The 23,362-nt window shown below is 43.7% G+C and overlaps 1 protein-coding gene across 3 annotated transcripts in view; it reads right to left on the bottom strand.

Moving 5' to 3' along the window:
• FRMD4A (FERM domain containing 4A) overlaps positions 1–23,362 on the bottom strand; it is a 607,025-nt gene that overhangs the window by 430,697 nt on the left and 152,966 nt on the right. The window contains exon 1 of one of the 3 annotated variants that reach the window (XM_053895517.1): positions 19,788–19,924. The exons of the other annotated variants lie outside the window; for them this stretch is intronic. Coding sequence (XP_053751492.1) covers positions 19,788–19,820 — 33 coding nt within the window. The 5' untranslated portion in view covers positions 19,821–19,924. Of the gene's footprint in view, positions 1–19,787; positions 19,925–23,362 lie in introns of those variants that run through there. 3 annotated transcript variants of the gene reach the window in all.

Raw genomic sequence — 23,362 nt, 5'->3', positions numbered from 1 at the left:
CAAGTGATTAGTACGTTATGACAAGGCTATTTTTCAGATCCAGTTACTAGTTTAGTAGTTTATTAGTTTAGCAATTGTATCTGCAAAATGTGTCTTTACTCCTACCATGTGTGGAAACTGAAGCACAGAGAGGTCAGGTAACATACCCAGGGTCACAAAGCTGATGGTTGGCAGAACTGGGATTTGAACTTCTGCTGCCTGGGCCCAGAACACAGGCTCTCCGTCTGTCACTATGCTGCCCTGAGAGACAAAAACTGATCCAAAACACTGGGGATTGTGTTCACCTTCCGTAGAGGCAAGGACTTAAGGTCTCTGACACGGGATTAGTAGCATTTTCATTTTGGAATAAGAGTGGGCTTATTCTGTACGGAGTCTAATAAAATAGGATCAGTGGCTTTGGGGCACTTGAAAGCAGATTTCAGACAAAACTGAGAATATTTTCCCAACAATAAGATGTAGAAACAAGACAATCATCTCAACAGGTGTGGTGGTTAAGAGCTCTGCTATCTGGTGGCGTGACCTAGCCCCTCAGCTTTTGTGCCTCAGTTGCCTCCTCTCAGGAATGTGGCTAGGCGTGGGACCTATGTCTGAGAGCTGTTGTAAGGACCGAGTTGATAATAAGGAGGGTGTAAAGGTACTATGTTGACTGTGGCGGCTAGACAATCACGTGACAGCAATGATACAGGGAGAGAAAGATTCCTACAAAGTGTGGAAAGGAGTCAGGGTGCGCATTTCTTCTTAAGATCTGTGAGTCCAGTAACCTCAGGATACATTGCAATTCAATGCAACACACAGCAAAACAATGTCTTACATATGATCAGCGCCCTATTCAGTACCGCTGTTGACTCCTATCATGGCCATTATCCACATATGATGATGGGGTCACTATACCTGAGAATCCTAAAAATCTAGGGAGTAGCTGGCCCACATTGACTGGTCCTTAACCTCGCAGAACGCTTACTGATACCATTTATGACACAGTAAGACACTGTTAGATGTAATCCAGTCGCCAGCTACCTGCCTGCGTGCCCGACTTTCCCTGAGGCTGAACGTCAGCATCCGGCCATGTCTTAAACATTTTTGAATCACCTGGAACACCTCACACTGGCCAGGCACATGGCCAGGAAAAAATGAGTAGATTGATGAGTTGAAAATAAATATGTGGTTCGGTGATCCGTTAGGGCAAATCAGAGGGTAAGAGCTAAAGGTAATGCTAAATCACAGTAAATATAATCACTTATTTGCTTCAGAACCTTTTCAGGTTTGCAATTTCTGTTTTTATTTCATAAGCACGTGTGCACGTCTTTATTGTAAGTGGCTTCAACACCTTTTTGGACACAGGTATAAATTATAAATAAATAAACAAAATGCCAAATAGGCCATTTCATTGAAAGATGGCCTGGATTTTGCACATTCGGGAGCCCTGGGACTTACTATCTTTGGAAAAGATACAAATTTGTCTTTCCTCATGCCAACCTGTGGCTGAAGGATGACTTATGAGCCAGGGTAGGTGAGAGTCTATAGGACAGGTAGGGGGTGAGACAGTCTAGGGCCAACTTCTGGAGTGGGGGATGGGGGGTGGGGGTGTCATTGTGTTCCAGAAGTAAGTCATTTGGCCATTTGGAGATGTTGGGGCCAAACCACATGTCCAGACCAGAGAGCCAGAGCTCAGTGCTAACATTGTGGGCTCTTTACACACATTGTCTGGGTTCACATTCTGGCTCCTCCCATGTAATCTTGGGACAGTTACTTAATTTTTCTGTGTCTGTTTTCTGGTCTGTAAAGGAGCTGATGGCCTAAATAATTCCTTCCTCAAGGTGTTTATATAAAATTTAATTCTAATAAGTTCTCAGAAACCCTATCTGGAACAGTGCATGCTCTCAATCACATTGGGTATTATCATTCCCTTAAGAAGTACACCTTATATAAATGTGTATTATGCTAGTGGCACAATGTTATAGAGAAGGTGTTGAAGAAACTCAGACCACCATGCATTTGATGAGCATACATGCAATGTTTACCATTCTGGAGTCCGGGAGATGTAGTCAGATAATTGAAGAAAATAAAATATTGTAACTTCCCTTCCTCAATGAGCTCCGCAAGTTTACACGTCATGATTGTTTTATAGAAATTACCATCTTTCAACATAGTTGACCAAAGCTCACGGTCAAGAGTTAACCATGGCCTCAACCGGGAATTTTCCTTTACAAACAATGAATGGACAAAGGAGACATGCTCAGAGAGGTTAAGAATCAAGAGGAAACCTTTTTCTTTTTTTTTTTTTAAGAAGTAAGGGGGGAAAAAAAAGAAAAAAAATTTAAGAAATAAGGAAAATAACCCTGCGCTCCCCTGTTTCTGTGAGGACTTATAGATCCGGGAATGTTTGACTAAGATCTGGGTCAAGATCTTACAGTGTTAATGTGTTTCCTACATTATTAGAGTTTTACACTAAGAGTTTACTTCTCACATACATAGCCAGACATACGCAAATGCTCACATGCTTGTAATTACAACCAAGCTATAATATGGGATTACATACATATCACTGAAAATAAACCTAAATCACACACCAAAGCACAGAAAGACAAAATATGGATAAGGATGATTCTAGAAACCCATAAACATCATGAGCAGGTCAAAAGCTAAGTTCTTAAAACTTACCAAGCTGCACGTGTTTATAGCTTAAATGTGCTCTTTCACAGACCATTGCTTTCACAGAAAACTCACATCCCAGAAGAATTTTAATTGAAAAATAAGGCAGAATATTCATCAGGCAACTGGATGCCTCCCATAAGATGCGTAGTATTTCAATATTAATTATGCCAGAGGCACAAAAATATCCAGTGGGTTTAATCTACGTGTCTTTTAAATATTCCCCCTCATCACCTTAAATATGGAGTCAGCTCCGTTTCCTACCCTCAGGAATGGCAGAAGAAGAAGGCATGTGCAGATGGTTAGCTTACATGCTTCCAGTCCCCAAGCGACATCCTATCCTAGCCAGCTCTCTTTCATTGAGGTCCTAGGTCCATACCGTTGACCATAAAAAGAAGTAGATGAAGGAGCAGAGGCTCCCAAAACATTTAATACATGGCCTCCACTGGTAAAAACCAACACCTGTGACCTAATGACAGAGAGTAGTATCAGCTTTATTGTCAGAGGATAACTAGGCTGGGATTTTCATTTACACTGCAAAGCTGAAGTAGACACATTCCTAGTTCATTTGTATACTTGCTTAATTTATTGCATGTGAATGGGGCAAGACTGTATTCATGTCCAGCCAGCAGACCTGTTTTTACTCCTTCCACCCTACCCCTGCTTTGGCCTCATCGACAGCTCCAAAAGCTTTCGCCAAGAACATTTTCTTTATTAATTAAAGACTGGGGGGCTCAGCCAACGATTTCTTTTTTCCTTTCCCCGCACATATTCACCCTCTTACATCTCATGCCTCGGAGAGCTATGGCACTCTATCACAGGTGGTTTCCTAGGAGATGTGCTCACAGCCAGGACCCCACACTACGCATTTCCATTTTCCTCCCCACCTCCTCTCCTAATAAGCTTGAGCTAGTGAAACAAGGTGAAACTACATCAGCACTTTTAAAAATTACTCTACAAATTACTCCACTGATTTCATACTCATTCATGGGGGAAAAAAATGTAATTGCAGACTATGGGCTTTTTTTAGACAAGTCTCAGTGTAGAATCATACCTAGTATCCTAAGTATAGGATTTGTCACAGGCGTGGGGATTTTACAGGCTGCTCAGAGCACTAAGACTGAGGTTACTGAAATACCTTGGCTTCCCAGTCCTAAGCTCCAGGGGTGGCTCTGGTAGTTTATTTGGTAGCATACATCTTGTGTCCACTGCAGGAGAACCAATATCTGATTGAAGGAACAGAACCTTCAATCATTTATGCTGTCTCTCAATGCACTAGGACTTGCCAGAAAATAAATCAATATGTAGCTAAACCAGGATATATTCATGTACTCTCATTAGAGAAGTCTAAAGATAGTATCTGGCTAGCATCTGGGTTGTGTCTATCAAGGGGACACCTGAGGACAAAGGTTCTCCTTCTGGACCCCCTTTATTAAGCATCATCTGCATTTGAGAATGGAGAGAAGAGGGAATCCAGTCTGGGAAGGGGTAAAGGTCAGGTGGTTCCATGCTCCATGAGCAATAGAGATCTTTACCCTACTCTCTGGCAGAGCCCCAGGAAGGAGACGTGATCCAAGGGAAAAATGTTAGCAAGGGCCTGCTGGGAATGCTGGACCTTGAGCACTAAGGGTCCAGACCATGGCAAAGATTTCTGGAAGGAAATCAGATAGATTCCACTTCTCCCATGCAGGCTTGACAGGAAGGAAGGAAAGCAGACAGATTCCACTTCTCCCATGCAGGCTTGACAGTGAGCAGTCAGTGGTGTCACGATGGATGGGAATGGCAAGGTCTGTACCCATTTTCCAGGCACTGCATGAGAAGAGTAATGAGATCGAGACTGAAATCCCCACCCATCCAGAGGGGTGAAGACTTAGGCTCAAATTAACTCCATTTAAGGAATAGAGAAATAGACATTCTCTCACACCTGTTTGTAGATAGACTGAGATTTGCATGTGCTACAAAGATGCTAATGTTTGTATGCGTGTCCTTTTTTTAAAATGTTTATTTTTGAGAGAGAGAGAGAGAGAAAGAAAGAGACAGAGTACAAGTGGGGGAGGAGCAGAGAGAGAGAGAGGGAGACACAGAATCCGAAGCAGGCTTCAGGCTCTGAGCTGTCAGCACAGAGCCTGACGTGGGACTTGAACCCACGAACCGCGAGATCATGACCTGAGCCGAAGTCGGATGCCTAGCTGACTGAGCCACCCAGGTGCCCCTTGTATGTGTCTCCTGAAAGACTTTTCTGATGAAGCCAGAAGACAGGGATGGTATGGACCACATGTGAGTGTTGGTCCTCACCTTCTGCACTCATGGCAGACATTCTTAATCAAATCATCATACTTTTCATTGTAAATTAAGTACACACACACACACACACACACACATTCAATAAAATTAACCTTACACACACACAGATGGAGTCACGGGAACTTCAACACAGGGCTTCAGGCAGCCACAGCAACCACTCGGAACTGATACAGAACAGGAATCCCATTTGCCTTTCCTTCCACAGGGTGAGGCCACGTCAGCGTGTAGAAGGTGGTCATTCATAAAGGTGGTTCCCAGCGTTAGTCATCTGAGAGGAGTGGAGGGTCATTAGACATGAAAACAGAGTTTGGGGGGCATGACTTCACGTTCGAGTTTCTCTCCCCTTCCACTAGCTCCGTGTCATAGGGAAGTACATTCCCAGGCTTGTTTGCTTTCCCAGTGGGAAGTGGTGAGGAAAGGCTGGAGGAAGACACCTTTCTCTCTGCTTCCTGTAGTGCTGCCTCCCTTGGGGGCTGTCACTTCCTCCAGGAGCTCAGCCCCTGCCAGGAAGTCCCTGCTGTGAGGCTGACTCCTGACAGATGGCAGGTAACCCCCACTCCCTCCTGTGTCCCTACAGCCTTCTGGGGGACAGTGAGTTCCTGCTGTCACTTCACCAACCCCCCTGCTGGGTCTCTTAGCTCTCCCAGCACCTGGGTCACCGATTCCCTGTCTGAAATGATCTGTGTTTGAAATTCTTGACTGGAGCCTGACTGAAACAGGAAATGACCCCAGATAGGCAGGGCCGACACGTTCTCTCTTGACTTCAAGCACTAGGGTACGGATGTCAAGAGCTTCTATCAGCTCTGGAAGAAGGGCAGGGCGGTGAAGAAGGAGGGCCTCTGAGAAAGAGAGGGGCAAAGAGTAGACCGCAGGAGGGCCGGAAGCTGGAGATGGAAAAATCACCCCTCCTAATAGAGATCACCATTGCAATTCTGTCTGCCTCCCTTTGCCGTCACTGAGACTTCAGAAAGTCAGATGGGACGATGCCAGCTGGGTCTCAGCTGTACCGCGAGGCTTGATTTCACTTCAGAAATGTGTGGACCTCTTTCGAGGGCAGCCTACTCCCAGGCTTCGAGTGCTGGCTTAACTTATTTTTACTGTAATTTTACTTACTTAAATGTGTACAGCCAGAAAAAAAAAATCCATTTGTGCTCAAGTTGTTACATAACTATTAAATCAAATTTGTAAATTAAATATATACATATGTGAAAAATCAAAATGAACACAATTGATTTAACCTGATGTGTGTGTGTGTGTGTGTAATCTGATGATATGTATGTACGTGTATATATAGATATATACGTCTTCTCTTTTTTTTTTACTGACACTAAACTGAATATGTTTCTGACTCCCATACAGTAGGTTCTTTTGAGTGTGGCATGCCTTTATTATCACGTGCTGGATAAGGAGTCAATTCTCCTATCGTTTTCTTCCGGCTCAAACCTCTGCACAAACTTTAATAATCCAGGGTGATGCCCTTGGCCTACATTTGTCAGAACCACATCATTTATTACAAAGTAAATCTCTGCTCTTCCCTCATTAGCCTGAAAGAAATATGGTGGACAGTACAATCAGGGGCCAGTGCCCAGCTGTGAGGTGGTCATCAGATGCTGCACACTTCTCTCCTACCCTTTGTGTTTTGAAGATTATTGTGTTAAAACCACAAAATAAAAATTCTTATAAAGGCCCCCTGAGAAACAGTACTAGGAATATTGTCCCTGAGGCCAGCCTAGTAGTGGTAGCAATAATCATGAATGATCCCACGGAAGAAAGACCACAAGGGAAGGGAAGGGAAGGGAAGCTCGAGGAATTAGCTGCCGTCCCTTTCCACGTGGATATTCTCCTTTGTGTGACAGTCTTAAAAGATGTGGGCTTGGTTTTCGTAATAGTCTAAGAGGCTTTCTTATGGTTTTATGAAGTTTGCATGAGGAAAATAAAATCAGGTGATCCCTGATCCAGCCATATTGATGGATGCCATCCATTAATTAATACATCAATTAATGACATATATCGATGTCATGAGCATCTCGATAATGCAGTGAGCATCAGGGAAGACGCTGAGACATTGGAATGATACTGAAAGTATGTGTTTGTGGCACCTGGGTGGCCTAGTCGGTTAAACGTCAGACTCTTGGTCTCAGCTCAGGGCATGATCTCATGGTTGTGAGATCAAGTTCTGTATTGGACTCTGTGCTTACAGCACGGAGCCAGCTTGGGATTCTCTCTCTCCCTTTCTCTCTCTCTCTCTCTCTCTCTCTCTCTCTCTGCCCTTCCTCCACTTGGGTGCCCTCTCTCAAAATAAACTGAAAAAAAAAAAGTAAGTACACGTTTGAGTGGAACGATAGTGAATAGAGGTTTTGGAAGGAAGTGACCAAATTCACTCTTACTTTCATTCTCAGGATGCGATACAAGTGTAATAAATGCTCTGTGTGTAGACAGGACACTCACACTGCTCATTTTCTGGCATCCTTAATTGTGCACAGATACATATACCACAGAAAACAGAATTGTAGCACAGGGAAGTAAGACAAGTTTTAATAGTCATGGTCCCTGGAGGGCAATTTGGTCAATGTCAGGAGGCTCACACCTCACAGTCCAGCTGTCCCCCTCCCAGGTGGAGACTCTGGGGAAACACGTCTAAGAGGAGACACGTATAAGAATGGACACGGCAATATTGTTTGTAATGATTGAAGAGAGAGAGAGAGAGAGAGATGTTTACCCACAAGAGGACAGATATATGACTGACAGTATATTAATGCTCTGTTGTGCTCAAGCAATTCCCCTGGGAGGAAAATGCATGAACTACAACTATGTACATTCATGCTGGTGATGCTCCCCCCTCCCCCACCCCACACAAACTGATGAGTGAGAAGAACTAGTTGCAGAAGATTCATACACTTAGAATACAAACACACAGGCACAAAATATTTGTAATAAAAATATAAAGAAGAGTATGAGATGATAAATTCAGGATAGATACTACCTCTGGGAGGGAAGTGGGGGGTGTGATTGTGGAAGGTACACAGGGGCTTCAACTCCATCAGCAGTTTTATTTCTTACACTGACTGATGTGTGTATATATATATATATATATATATATGTATATACACATATACATATATATACACACATATACATATATACATATATACACACATAAAACATATATACATATATATATACACACACAAACACATATAACATATATACATATATACCCACACACACATATATACACACACATATACACACACACACACACACACACACACACACACATATATATATACACACATATATATATACACACACACATATATATATATCGGTCTGTATTCTTTATGTGTTTTTGTGTACGTGAAATAAGTCATGATAAAGAAAACATCTTAATGAATCAGTCATCTCACATAAAACACAACTCTGCTTGGAAAAAACTTTAATGGAAACTTTGAAGCTTCCATAGACTCCTAGACATGCCTGGAACAAAGCTTGTAAACCTGAGCTCAAGCCTTGCCTGATGACCTCATTGGCTTTCTCCATCAAAAAGGCTTATTTACCCTCTTGTTATTCTATCAAGGCTCTCTATGTGAAAACATTAGTCTGGAAAGTAAAAGAAACTTTGCAGCAATCTGGATAAGTGTTTTTCTTGAAGCAAATGTGCCCATGTTAAAGGAGTTGCTTTGATTGTTCTCGGCGGTTCATTTGTTTGATAGAGAAAAGGCTCCCAGGAGCAGAGCGAAGGAACATGTATATTTTCATCTGACAGAACTTACCACCCTTTGGGAGCCTTGGGGTTCAGGTCTGAAAGCTATAGCAAAGTCTAAACTGAATCTAAAACCAAGTTGGAAAAAAAAACTCCCCTGGGGTTCTTGAAAGAGTTTCCATACATCACACTCATGTCATAAGGGAGCATATGACAACTGTTCCAACACTGTGGGACATGGGTCTTGCGTAGAGTCTTTGGGCCTTCTCCATGGCTCCTTGTCTACCTCTGCATCCCAGTGGAACCTAAAACCTACTGCCATCTGGCCCATCCTTCATTCCTCTTCCAGAGGAACTTTGGCATCTGTATATCATAATCACAATACCAAAACCACAAGATAAATTTGGGAGGCATTTGGTGTAGTAAAAGGAGGGAGTGTGAGATATTTGGCCAAACAAGGGTTCAGACCCTGCCTTTATCCCCTTTGTGGCCGCGGATCTTCCTTGGGAAAGTTACCTGACTTTTTTTGACCCTCAGTTTTCTCAGCATTACAATGGAGATGAAAACACTTAATCAGTGCACTAATCACAGTGGCTGGAACTCAGCAGATGACATCATCGTCCCCATCATTCTGAAGCCCAGCCAACACCAGCATCTACACACAACTCCTGCTACAGGTGAGCCCTGGTGCTCTGGCTGAGGTGAAGGCCACTTGATCCTATGCAACCGGAACCCACACATCTGTAGATGAATATTAGTCTTCTATGGCGTGGCACGCACAGGACATGAGGCCAATATTTAATGAATGAAATGTTAACTCTGCATTAAGCCAAACTTGTCATTTACATGGGACAAGCCTAAGGGCTTAATCCTTAGATGATGGTTTTGCCTTTTGAACAGTCATCCAGTGAACGCTGTGTGAATGATCTGTTGTAGCAGGTGCAACGTGTGTACAGGAGGTAATGGACGTGGCAGTGGAGACACAGGAAAAAGAGACATGAGTCTGCCCCTCAGGTCAGGGAAGGATTCATGGAAGAAGAGACAATCAGCTCTTAGAGACTATGGAATTTCCAGGCAGAGAAGGAGGAGAGCAGAATCCAGACGCAATACGCAGGACATCCAAAGGCACAGAGGCCAGGCAAGCCATGGGTTGTTGATGAAGCATCAGTAACGCTAGAGCATAACATCCCAGAAGGTGGTGGTAGCAGCAGAGATGGAATTGGGAGGCAGGGACCAATCAAGAAGGACCTGAGCGTCATACTAAGGGTAGAACTTTCTTCTCTGGCAATGGGAGCAGCTAGGGGAGAATTCTGCAAAGCAAAATTACATGACTAGGTTTGTGTTTTGGAACAGGGGCTCTATCAGCCATGAGTTGATGGATTGGAGGGGGTGAGTCTTGCTGGGAGACCAGAGGCCCAGCCAGGAGATTATGGGAAGAATCCAGTCAGAAGATGGCCACTTGCACCAACACTGTGATCATGCGGATGAAGGGGAAGGGGAAGGGGAAGGGGAAGGGGAAGGGGAAGGCACAAGATAGGGTGAAGAGAGGAAATAACATGACATGGAAACTGAAGACATATGAAGAGTCAGGGACAAGGGGAGGGGTGCAGAGACCCAGGTGTCTGACGTGGGCCTGGAGAGAGGGGTCTGTCACTCAGTGAGTTAATGGATCCAGAAAGAGGAGTAGCTTCTGGGGCATAACAAGGAGTCCAGGCTTAGAGTAAGTTAAATACGTCTCTGGGATATATCCCAGAGGGATATATCTCCTCTTATAACAGGGGCTGTTGAACACAACAACAAAAGCCAACAGGGACTCGGGTGTGTAGCCATGAAACTTGAGAGAGGTGTAGGCCAGGGGTGGAGAGTGTGGAGGCCTCACATAACAGTGGTCAGCAAGGCCAAGAACTTGGACCTTGTTACCCGAGGAGAGTGGAAGGAAATGCTCCCTCAGCTCACAATACCTTTACACAGAGCGCCTTGGTATCTGCAGCAACTGGTTCAGAAAATCCCTACGGGAATGCAACTAAAGGAGAAAAAGCTCTGAAACAATACGTGGAATGGAAGAGAGAGAGAGATTGAGAAACACTCAAAACCAGTGTTAAATTGACTGGGAAGAAAGTGTGGAAAACAACCAAGTTAACTGCTTAGAACTGCTCCGTTCCCCTGTATCCACATGTGCCCTCTGACCTGACCTTGTGTCTCTCCTGCACAATGGAAGCACTGAGCTAATTCATTCTTTGTGTGTGATCATCAGCTTTCACTGCAGAGGTCAAAGCGCTCGGGGTATTCATCTGACCAAATGTGCTTGTACCAGAGGTCCCGGGCTGTGCCAAAATCCAACTACAAAATAGCACTGGGGAGAGACTACATGGTCAAAATAAGCTATTAGGAGAGTGATGGCAATTTACCAGTATTAGACAAATCCCAGCTTTATGGCTTCTTTGGTTGTACCAATAAGTCAGGTAGAGCTGGCCTATCTAACATGGCAGCCAACTAACCATGTGTTTCTTTTTTTTTTTTTTAATTTTTTTTAACCTTTATTTATTTTTGAGACAGAGAGAGACAGAGCATGAACAGGGGAGGGGCAGAGAGAGAGGGAGACACAGAATCTGAAACAGGCTCCAGGCTCTGAGCTGTCAGCACAGAGCCCGACGCGGGGCTCGAACTCACGGACCTTGAGATCATGACCTGAGCCGAAGCCGGATGCCTAACCAACTGAGCCACCCAGGCACCCCTTTATTTTTTTATTTTTTATTTTTTTAATTTTTTAACCATGTGTTTCTACTGAGCACTTGAAATGTGGCCAGTCTGAATTGAGACATGCTGTAAGGGCAACATGCACACCAGACTTTGAAGACAGTCTGAAAAAAAAAAGAACATAGAATATCTCACATTTTTTATATTGATTGCGTGAGGAGATGATAATAATGGATACATTTGGCTACATAAAATATATTATTAAAATTACATATGCCAGTGTCTTTTAACTTTTTCAATGTGGCTACTAGAAAAAGTAAAATTACACATGTGGCTCCCATTGTGATTTGAATTCTATTTCGACTGGCCAACACTGAGTTCTAGAACCTAAATAACCTTCACTCCTTAGCATATTCTAGGCATGTCGTAGGCACATACCAGGCTTCATTGTTTTACTTATTCCCCAAATTGAAAACAAAGCAATTCAGAGTAAATGTTCATCTCTTTCCAATCTACCAATGAGAAACCTGCCCAAGAGCTCTGTCTGAGAAGTATTCATGCTTTACTCAACCTATAAAGTAAAGACTTGCTTTATAGGTTGTAGGGTAATATCTAAATCCTGTGCTGTTCCTATCACATACACTCGTATTGGAATCAACTTCAGAAGCATCGATTTTGGAAGTGAATGACAGCTACACAAACATGCACACACACACACACACACACACACACACACACACACTCCATGTGTGAGTGTGCACATGCATGTGCACTAAATACGAATCTTTCACCAAAAATTTGTAGAGACTACAGAATCGTAGAAAGTCCTTGGGGTTATTTTAGTTCTCAAAGTTAATTGTCGGAATAAGGACTTTGGTCTTTATATAATTTCATAGTTTCCTATAGTTTCCTAAACTGGCTTCCCTAGTCTTAAGTACAGTGTTTTATTTTGAAATCTGAGGAGAAATGACTACACTTTGGTTTCCCATTTAGGAAATATGTCCAAGTTCATGCTCTTTGTTTAAGATAAAGTAGACCTTCCAAGACTAAATAGGGTCCTCCTTCAGGCATTTTTATCCCTTTGAAGACACTCAGTTATTACCATTAAGGTAATTCCCTCTGAATATCAATGCAGAGTTAATTTACCCAATTGCTATCATCTTCCTGTATTAAAAGCATCACATTTAGTGAAAAGGAATGTGGCCTTTGGAAAAATCATTTTCTCCTGCTTGTAGCTTCTAGAGTGTGCACTCCCACCTTGTTTTCAAGAGAAAGTGATTGGGTTGCTTTGTCTTATTTGTGGACCCTTCAACACTTTTCCTTGTGTTTGTACAACGGTGACAGAAGGAAGCATTTATTGCCTGACACTCGATATGAGCAGTTAATAAATCCCCACTGGATGAAAAAGTAAATGAGATAGAAGAACTGCTGTGATGACTTTTCCCTTCCCAACAGCTTGGCTGCTCAGAGTTCTCTTCCTCCCCTGCTTGGGATGTAGCAAACAGATCTGACCAGAGCATGAAGGGAATTACCACGAATTAATCAACTCAATTTTTTTAGCCATCGGAAATCCTCGAAAATCCTCACGTCCTTCCCTCCCCTCCCTCAGTCATGTTATGCTTCACTCACCACACTCCTATCCCTTTTTAATTATACAACATGAGGTCGGTGGCTTAGGGACTCTCATCCATCTTCTTTTCACTAACTGAGTATCTCCCCCTGTAAGTACAGCTTGGCCTCCCAGCCCCTGGGAGTGGCCACCTGGGGTCCCTTTGATGAAGCCAGTGGCCCATGTATCTTCTCATTCCACAGGGCCATCCAGACGGCTTTCAACATGACTTCATAAAATCTTCTAGGTCAACAGAATTTTTTCTTGACACATGACAGAAAGGGCTTTGAACCAACCATGGCTTTGAAAGCCCAACAGTGGCCAGGCTGGCACTTGTGGTCTGTTCCCGGTTCTTTTATCTATTTGCTGGGGTGTGGAACAAGCCTTGCATCCTGAATTTACCCAGGCCTAGTCTTAGAGGCCCAAACTTTCATTGTTGGACAATGTATGAGCTGTTCCATCTGGAGAAGCCAAGAAGAGGCACCCTGGTGCCTGTGCCTTTTCCAGGTCCTCTTCTCCCAGGTAGATTATAACTATGATAGTGAAGATCACATGAGATGATGTATATTCAACTTTGCAAGACCCAAAGCACCAAAGGAAGATTGTTCTTTTACTAAGATGTCAGTTAAGAGATGGCCAAACCAAGGACCAAAAGAGAAAAGTAATTTTCTTAAGGTCCTGGAGAGGAAATCTTTGGCTTAGGCTGAGTCTATAATCCTTTCTTCTAAACCTTCTACCTACCATAATTATTTGTCATGAAAGGCTTTATTATAATGAGAGCTGATTCATGCTACAGAGGCATCTGTTTTATTCTGAGCTGAGTCTGCACCTGGACAGGTGAGGACCCAACTTCACAGGGGTCTTGCAGGAGGAGGAGCTCTCTCTCTGTGTCTCAGCTAACAGCATCATCTTGAAGACAGATGGCCTGCCTTCCCTACTTGGACTCATGACTATGACAATTCATTCCAAACATTTGTCATTCAACTTATATTTCTGCATATATCCATTTATGTATTTGCTCATACATTCATACTAGTAATAGCTAACTTTTATTGTGGTGTGCCAAGACCTCACAGGCATTAACACACTTACTTCTTGCAACAACACTTAATAGAAATCCTATTATTGTATGCCATTTTACACATGAAGAAACTGAGGCCCAGAAAAGTTATACCCTAGGAAGTGACAGAGCTAGGGTTTGAACCTGCGCAGTCTGTAGTCTGATTCAAACAAGGCTATGGTGCCTCGCACATCTCCTTTTCCAGACTCACCAAACAAATGGTCCTATAGTCCCTACCTTCCTTGGCACGGTTCACAGATGCCTTGCAAGGGGTTGTTTGAAAATGAATCAAGTTGTTTCCTGTTTGTATGCAACTGAAGTCAGTGGTTCAATAAATGCATTACAGTAGCTCTTTGTAAAGTAATCTGATGCGTGTCTCATAAACCTATTTCTGGTTATTGGCTTTATGGTAAAAATTCATGGCGCCATAAAAACATGGGATGTCTTAAAGGCTTCTGGCTTCTGAAGTTGGATCATCCTTAGCCGTCTCAGAGGTCTCCAGATTAGAAACCATATCAACCTTCCTCAGGAAAACATTTTGATGTCAAGAAACGGTGCATTGAATTTAATCTAAACCTGTCATGCACCAGCTCCTGAAGGTTTCCTCTTATTTAAGCCTCCATTAAGATAAAGGATAGCCTGTCATTAGCCCGTGAATAATCTTGTGGATATTTAATGTGTTTGAAAGTAATTGTCAAGCCCTCCTTAGTCTTCCCTGCTCAGGTGCTACCATTCTGGAGGCCTTAATGATTTCTAGTTCACAGAGCTCTGTGAAAGGGAGAGTCCAATATTTTATCAGAATCCACGTATCAAGTAGATAGAACCCAGTGGATCATTTCAGGCAGTACTCTCCATGGAGTCCTGGCAAAATTTCAAGCAGATTTAGCATAATTCTAAGCGACTTTAAGGGTTTCAGGTACTGTCTGATAATTGGCTTAAGGAACCAGAGAACCAATGATTATACTCTTTTGATTCTTTCTTTTGCTATCTATATTGCCTGTAATTTTAGAATTTTTACTTCTTACATCTATATCGAATGTACTTCCAAAATTGCAGTAGGGTGAAGAAGGATAAATCTCAAACTGATTGTAGCTACGTGTGGCACTTACTGTGAGTACATGAGAGCTGGACCCACAGGACACTATTCTGATGTTCATGCCAAATGCTCATCCTTTATTCTCTCGGCTTTCATTTCCCTGAAAATGTCCCTTTCATGAACAAAGGATGATCCTGGGGTGCCTGGATGGCTCAGTTGGTTAAGCATCCGACTTTGGCTCCAGTCATGGTTTCACGTTTCATGGGTTCGAGCCCCACATCGGGCTCTGTGCTCACGGCCCAGAGCCTAGAAGCTGCTTCAGAGTCTGTGTCTCCCTCGCTCTCTGCCCCTCCTCCTCTCATGCACAGTCTCTGTCTCTCTCTCTTTCAAAAATAAACATTAAAAAAAAATTTTTTTTAAGGGATGATCCTTTTAGAAAGACTTCCTTTAGAAAAACTACTTTATGCCACAAATCTGAAGTCATTCCTTCAGAAAAGGTCACTGCCATGCAATTAATGACACAATGTCTTTGCAGCAGAAATAAGGGAAGCTTGGACAGATAAAAAGCATCTTATCCGGGGGCGCCTGGGTGGCTCAGTCAGTTGGACATTCAACTTTGCCGAGATCAGGTCATAATCTCGCGGTTCGTGAGTTCAAGCCCCGCATCTGGCTCTGTGCTGACAGCTCAGAGCCTGGAGCCTGCTTTGGATTCTCTCTGCCCCTCCCCTATTCATGCTCGCCGTCTCTCTCTCTCTCTCTCAAAAATAAAAATAAACAGCAAAAAAAATTTTTTTAACAATTTAAAGAAAAGCATCTTCTCTGGAGAGTTAGCTAATCGTAAATGGACAGCAGATATTAAAGACAATAGTATCACAGTATACTAAAAAGCCTAGTCAGCACACACAATGGTTACTGAGTTGTCAAGTTAAACTTGGTAAATTTAACACTGCAGTCTTGCTAGAGAGGTTACTTCAGGTCCACTCCCCATTTCTTGTGGAAGCATTTGATTAAAAACCAAGAAGATCCTAGCATTTACAACAACATGGATGGACTTGGAGGGCATTATGCTAAGTGAAAAGAAGTCAGAAAGAGAAAGACAAATCCTGCATGATCTCATTTACACGCAGAGTCTAAAAAGTTAAAAACGAACCAAAAAACCACACTCCTAATGAAAGGGATCACGTTTGCGGTTGCCAGAGGCGAGGATGGGGGCGAGGGTGAGGGAACTGGAGACAGGTGGTCAAAAGGTGCAAACTTCCGGCTGTAACATCAGGTGGTCCTACGACGGAAGGTATGCGTGGTGACCGCAGCTAACTCTCCCATGTGGCATATTTGAAAGCTGCTAAGAGCGTAAATCCTAAAAGTTCTCACCACAAGGAAAGAGACTTTTTTTTTTTTTTTTTTGGTAACTACAGGAGGAGATGGATGTTAAATAAACTCATGTGGCGTTGTATACCTTAACCTGGTACAGTGGTGCATGTCAATCATATCTCAAGAAAACGGAAAGATAAAAAGATGGACGTCCAACCGAGACGTCCTCAGCCCCCCCCCCCCTCCCTCTCTTCTTGCAGTGTGGTGGAGAAGGATAAATTCGCACCTGATGCTGCGGCTGACCCAGAACCTACTCCGTGCAAAGTACAGACTCGTCTTGACCGCACGTGGCCCAAGCTGGGCGCTCACTGCCGATGCCCCAGCAGGCACTGGCAAGCAGGATTCGCGAGGGGCCGAAAATGAGGGCAATGGTTTTTGGCGGCCTCGTGCACTTGGAGGCAATGCACGGAGGATTAAAGAGAATCATGAAGGTTGGAGGATTAAAACTCGAATCAGAAAAGGACACGTTTTAAAACGTGCCCAAAGAATGATCAATTATCAAATTCTTTCCTTTACCCTCCTAGGAGAAATGACTCAATCAGCGACTCTCTCTCTCTCTCTCTCTCTCTTTTTTTCTTTTTCTTTCCCCCTGCCTCTGCAAACATCATTTGTTATGGTTAGAATCCTGAGGCCTGTGTCACGGCCTGCCAGGAGGCCAGTCAGAAGTATATCCATCAGCCTAGAGACTCTCTACATTGCATTCTATATAAAAGAAAGAATAAGTAGTGTGCCCAAGCGAATCCAGCCGAGAGCCAAAAGCTACGCTCAGCCCGTGTATCACTGACAACACACGGCCTGGGCCACGCGGAGGCCAGCTGCTGTCCTGTCTGTCTCTAGGTACGTCAAGTGTGGCCACCACCCAGGAGACGGCGTGTGCCCAGGTGCCCCCTCTGCAACTGCCTTAATTTTCACACTCGTGAACATTTTTCCACCCCGTTTTGCCACTTCCAGTTAATCTCATGCATATTTATGTACCAATTATGCAAATCCCCAGATAAAAATGCATTAAGCACCCATGATTTAGACTGGTTAAGTCTATTACATGGCATAATGAAATTACTGCATGATGTCCAATTTACCTCAACACTTGCTTTAAACTGTCAGTAAGTTATTAAGTCCCCACAACACGGCAAAATTTAGCTCTGGGAGGCTTTCTTTGTCCAGCCCATCATGATACCCTGAAATCAGAAACTTCAAGCTGAAGCCTTACGAAAGGGGGAGAATATTCCAGAATAGGCTTAATGAGGCATAATGTGGGATAAGGTTTAAAAATGACAACACATTGCCACTGATATAAGTCTTTGGGTAAATTTTTGAGAAACGTTGGGTAACTTCAACAACACAGGACATAACAATTTAGAAACTAAAGCCGAGTCTCACCGAGGGATCTTATTTCACAGTCAGGTCTTGTTTCCTAAGTATGATGATTCTGTAGGTGACCAAATTCAAGTGTAACTTGAATCTTCAATATGGAAATATAAATTTCCAGCGTCAGAAATAAGGAGATTAAAGAAGAATCCACAGAAACAATTTAACACACACACACACACACACACAGCTTGAAGTCTAAAAATTAAAGGGTTTGAATGAGACTCAGTTTGCTATGGAGAGATTTTATGTTTGAAGTTTGGTGGGACCCAAACCCCCATAGTTTCATTGTTCATTGGGTGACGTGACGGTTAAGGAACAAGCTGCGATGTGAATTAAATGATAAATATAACATACGAGCAGTCTGACCCCTGATATCTATTTTTCCGCTATCACAGCATGCCATTTTCATGGGCCCACAGTGTGATTTATACAGCGTCTGGGTCCTGATTCATTTGCATAGGGAACTGCCTTCCAAGTCTAGCAGAGTTGTACTCACCTAAGGTTATGAGCTCAGATCCACTGATCTGATGGGAGCATGAAACTGCACGATACCAGGACAGAAGGTCTGAGGCAGCAATTTCAAAAGCTAGCCGAATAAACAGATTATCACGCCATCCCCTAAGGCACCCATACCCTACCCTGTCAATAAAGGGCGCCATTTGCCATTCTCTTTGCAGCGGTAGAAGATAAATGAACTGGTACCCGCCGTTTCCACGGCCCCTTGGATTGAGACATGCTGCCTGCACCCATCACGACTCGGCTACATGCTCAGGGAGTGCAAACAGGTCACTGAGGGGATCTCACCAGAGATCAGACAGCCAGCCAGCCAGCCGGAGGGCTGGAATTAGAACCTCTGGTAACAAACTCTCTTGGGGTGATCCTTCTAATGAGTGACTATCAGACAACTGGGAGATCACGAATTCTCCCAAAGGATGGGATGCTTTCATGCTTGAGACCCTAGTTTTAACATTCCCTTATGACATCGTGGTCGTGCTCATTAACTAGCAGGAAAAAAAACCTGCTCAACAAAAGAGTCTATTTGTGTTGGAACCACTGAACGGCGCATCAAAGAGATGAGGTAAATCAAAGCCTTACTCTATTGGCTGTAACTATTCTGTGTGGTTATATAGCCAATTTCCCCCTGATATTTTTGGAAATTTCTGAATAAAGAAAGTACTATTTTTAGCGTTATTTAGAACTTTTGGCCCACCCATGTAGAGTTCTCTGTGGATGCAGCAAATACCACACAGACTCCCCATCATCTGAGCTTTTAATGGAAAGCCCCAGCTCCAAGGCATCTCGACTGAAAAAGCAAACTCCAGCCAAGGAGAACAAGTTCCCAGAGCCTCCAGGAGATTGTAAGCAGCTCCCTGGGTGCACCCTTAAATGTTACAGTACCAAGTTCTGACCAAGATGTCAGGCGAGTCCGGTGCTCTGGGCTCTTTTCTGCAGGTCTGGGAGCTCTCCGAGAACACACTGGCTTCCAGAATGCATTAACCTACTTTCCACAGAGGATTCCCTGACCCTCTTGCTCTGAAGAAGAGGAGGAGGAAAGAGGGTATTTCCAGTAAGAGCTGGGCACGCTCTGCTTTAAACGTGTTACTCCTCCTGCTACACACAGCAATGCCGCCAGAGAAATTGGTACTTCCTGCAACGAACAGCTCCCGGGGCTGCACAGCCTCCAAGAAGAGTGATTGGAAATCCTGCTAAAATATGGCTGTCTAATCAAGCGAGAGGGGAACTCATTTACCAGGATTCCCATTGTCCGCACTGACAGATGGTTCTCTCCCCCCTGCTTTCCCCTTCCCACTGCCTTTGAGGCTAGCCTATTCTTTCAGAGATCCAGCCTAGTTGTGAAAGAAGACAAAAGCTCAGTGAGCCTCCCATTCACAGAGGCTCCGGGCACCTCAGCTGCCTTTTTTTTTTTTTTTTTTTTTCCAACATCCAAGCAGAATCAAAAGAAATCGAGATTCACTCTCCTTACCTTGGTCCTCATCGGAGACAGGAGCCCTTCCATTTTGGCGGAATTCTCATGCCAGTTGCTGTCCTCTCCAAGTTACTCTGTGTGTGTGCTGTCCTTAAGCATCCCACACGAAAAGAGCCATGCGGGGAGTCCTGGTCTCTCCCCTCTCCCGGGCGGTGCCTCTGCACCGTCACCCTGTCTAACTTGAATCTCCAGTGCCTGGAAAGCGCTGTTCCTAGAGCAGCCCACTCGCTTCCTCGCCCTCTTCCCTCTCTTGCTTCTCTCTCTCCCGAGCTCTCTCCTCCCTCCCTTTCCTCCCTCTCTTTCCATAATCTGCCTAGAGCTCTCTGTGTACCGTGCTCACTTGACAAATGATCCCTGTCTTAGGTACCGCATTTGAGCCAAGAAAAGTGATCTGAACCAAACCACAGGGGCGGCTCACCCAGGAAAGGAGGCGAGGGGGGCTGAGCTCTGCCCGGGCATCCTGGGCTCCCGAGCTCAGCTGTGCAGTCGCTCTCTCTAGAGCGGACAGCTGAAGGCACTGCTTTGGTTCTCCATTCATTTCTCTTTTAAGGAACAGGACCCTGAGAGCAGTGGATCCAGGTGTCACCATTACTCAGCTGTTTTTCTGAAAGCTGAAAAAGAAATCTCACCTCTCGGATATTTCCAAATGCTCATTTGTTTAGCCCAGTTGTTGACACAGCATCTGGATAGTTAACTGGATTTTTTTTTCCCGTCTGACCAGATGTTTAAGAGCATATAAGCAAAGCCTCTTCTTAGGAAAAGTTTCAACACTGATTTATAGACTCAGTGCCTAACAGCGGAACATAAAATAATAAGCACGTGTAGCTCTCCAGGACTCCAGATAAACCAGGATTGACTCTCTCATTCGGCATTGCCAGTCACTTGTAAAAAGTAGCCAGTGAGAAAATACTGCAAAGACTTGGGTCAGGGCATAATGAAGTTGAAAACAGATTTTTTTTTGAACTTTCTTATGTTTAAGGAGTTTTCTATATGAAAATAATTCAACATCTCTACTTCAGCAGGTGACTCCTTAATTGTAGCTAAGAACATCTATACCATTATAAGGGATTTCACATTATATAATGTGACACACACAGACCATACGTGAACTCACCGATGATATTTAAGGCTGACATCCTGTGTCCTTTGTTCCTTGGATGGCACTTGTCCCTCTCTCTATCTGCCACGACTCCCAAGACGTCTTGAAGATGGGGCCATCTATGCTGGTTCTCCACATGGTGTCCTAGGATGGTCCATGACTCCAGTTCTTAATCCTCGATTACCTCAAGTTTTTTTCCAGTTCATTCATCTGTATCTAAGGAACTTCAGCTTCTACACCAACTACATTGCACTGATTCATTTCCTTGGTTAGTCCCCAGTTCTCTATTCTTAACGTTTTCCCCCTATTATCTTAGGTGCATGTCTACAGCCTCATTCACACTTAACCAGGCGCTTACCTCCTCTGACCAGAGTCTTAACGTCCTGACAAATCCTCAATGGCTCCAACCTACTGAAAGTGATACTCTGTCTTTATATAAAATATCTTTGCCATTTCTGGGGGCCTCTGGACCTCGTTATCTCTTGCTATTGGCTTAACCATGACGTTTTCTTACACAGTATCCTAGCGTGTGGGGTCCCTTAGTCTTTTGTTTTATTCATTCAATCATTCAATAAGGAGATATAATGCACCTACTGTGTGCCAGGAGGTTTTAGTTTCAGGTTATAGAGTGGAGAGTAAGGTAGAGAAAGCTCTTACCCCCATGCCCTTATATTCTGTTTGCTACAAAACTCAACCAACTCACCAAGCCCTTTCATCTGTCATCTCATTTTTTACTTCGACCTCTACCCATGATATTGTGTTTCTCTAGAGGATTGCAAACCCTACTAGGAGACTGTCCCTTCCCCTAGAGCTTTGCTTTCTTTTGGCCCTCTTCCTAACTGGGTACCCATTATCAACTTTCTTTGAGGCGACTAAAAACTAATTTATTCACAAGAATTACATTCCTTCACTGCCATCTTTAATTTTATTTCCTTTCCTCTTCCTCAGCCCTCCCTCCATCTTCTCAAAGGCTTTATTTTGGGGTTGGGGGAGGAAATCACTCTTTGTATGTTCAAGGTATCATTCCTCCTCTGCCTGACTTACTAGCCCCAGATATTCGGACAGGCTTTTTACCCTGGCCGTTGTAGAGACATCACTGATCCCACGTACCGTGTTCAGGTTTCATCCTGTTTGATTGGTCCTGATTTGAACAAGATATATCTGTTACTTGCTTTTTACTTTTGGCAACTCTTTCCTGAGCCATTCTATTCTGGTCTTTGTCCCTTCCTAGTCCCAGAGACCCTCTCACCAGAATTATCAATCAGAATCACTCCTCTAGAGTTTTCTCCTTGACCTTTTTTGTCTGTGGCACAACGGATCACCCCCTGCTGCTTGTCAGTCTGACCCTAAAGTTTAGTTATAGGGGTAGAACAGACTGGGATGGTGTCAAGGTTAAAAAAAAAAATCAGACTAATTACATGTGTAAGACTGGTTGTTTTCTGACAAACTCTAAACATAGCTTCCGGAACCAAAACTACCTTCCGAAGCTAGGGGAAGGGCCTTGAGCAAGGAATTGCGAATATCCTATATCATCACACCATATAAGGAAGGTTTAGCTTTTCTGGTTGTTTACATTCCAGTCCCCCAGCCCCTGGAGTCTGGGTTTGTTCATCGTGTTTTTATAGTGGTCTGCAAGGTCCCTGACTAAAGGAACCCCCTGGGAATCAACAGGATTCAGAATCATATTAGGATCTTGAAATGATGCTGATGGTGATGATCAAGATGAAGGTGGCAACAGGTGCCTTGTCCCAGGCACTGCACTCAGAGATTTTCATGGATTAGCTCCTCCTATGAAGGAGGTACCATTCTTCTGGCTATTTTGCAGAAGCTTTGGTTAATTTGCACACAATGGACCTGTATTTAGCTCCATGAGGCCACACATAGTGAGAATGCTATTTCCTTCTCATCTCCACCAACATACAAAGACTTAAATGCATATTTCATCATCTATTCTTTATTAGTCAGGGGCTTCAAATTAAGCATTTGAAAGTGTATTATTTTAGGCCATCGTGTTAACTTTCTGTATCTCATTCATTGACTTGTTCACAGAACCAATATTCATTGGCCACCCGTCTCAAGCCAGGTACCATGGAAGACACTTATCAAGCACAAGTCTTGTATTTATTAAAGCTATTTGTAAAGTGGAATGTGCCAGTCAATTTGTTACTAGCATCTCCAAGTCCTTTACCTACTGAGCACTCCATGTCTTACACCTAAAGTAGTTAGACTTATTTAGCGATGGGAGGGGGCAGGAGGAGAGGTGGTAGTTGCAGGAGGGCTTATGAAATACTCTAATTTAGGCAACAGATGTACCGTGTCAATGAAAATAATCATCGGATCATTAGGTGTCCTAACACCATGGAGAATGATCACTGTTGCCAAAACAGTCAGAAACAGGAAACCCCATTCACCGCTCTACATCCCAGGTTCCCTTATGTAGGGGTGCTCTCTGCTTGCAACTTCACGTTTTAAG

Source organism: Panthera pardus, unplaced genomic scaffold (assembly GCF_024362965.1).
Source record: "Panthera pardus isolate Hobbes unplaced genomic scaffold, ASM2436296v1 HiC_scaffold_6, whole genome shotgun sequence".
NCBI lineage: Eukaryota > Metazoa > Chordata > Mammalia > Carnivora > Felidae > Panthera > Panthera pardus.
Note: the sequence above shows the minus strand (reverse complement) of the source record. Positions and strands in the feature narration are given on the sequence as shown.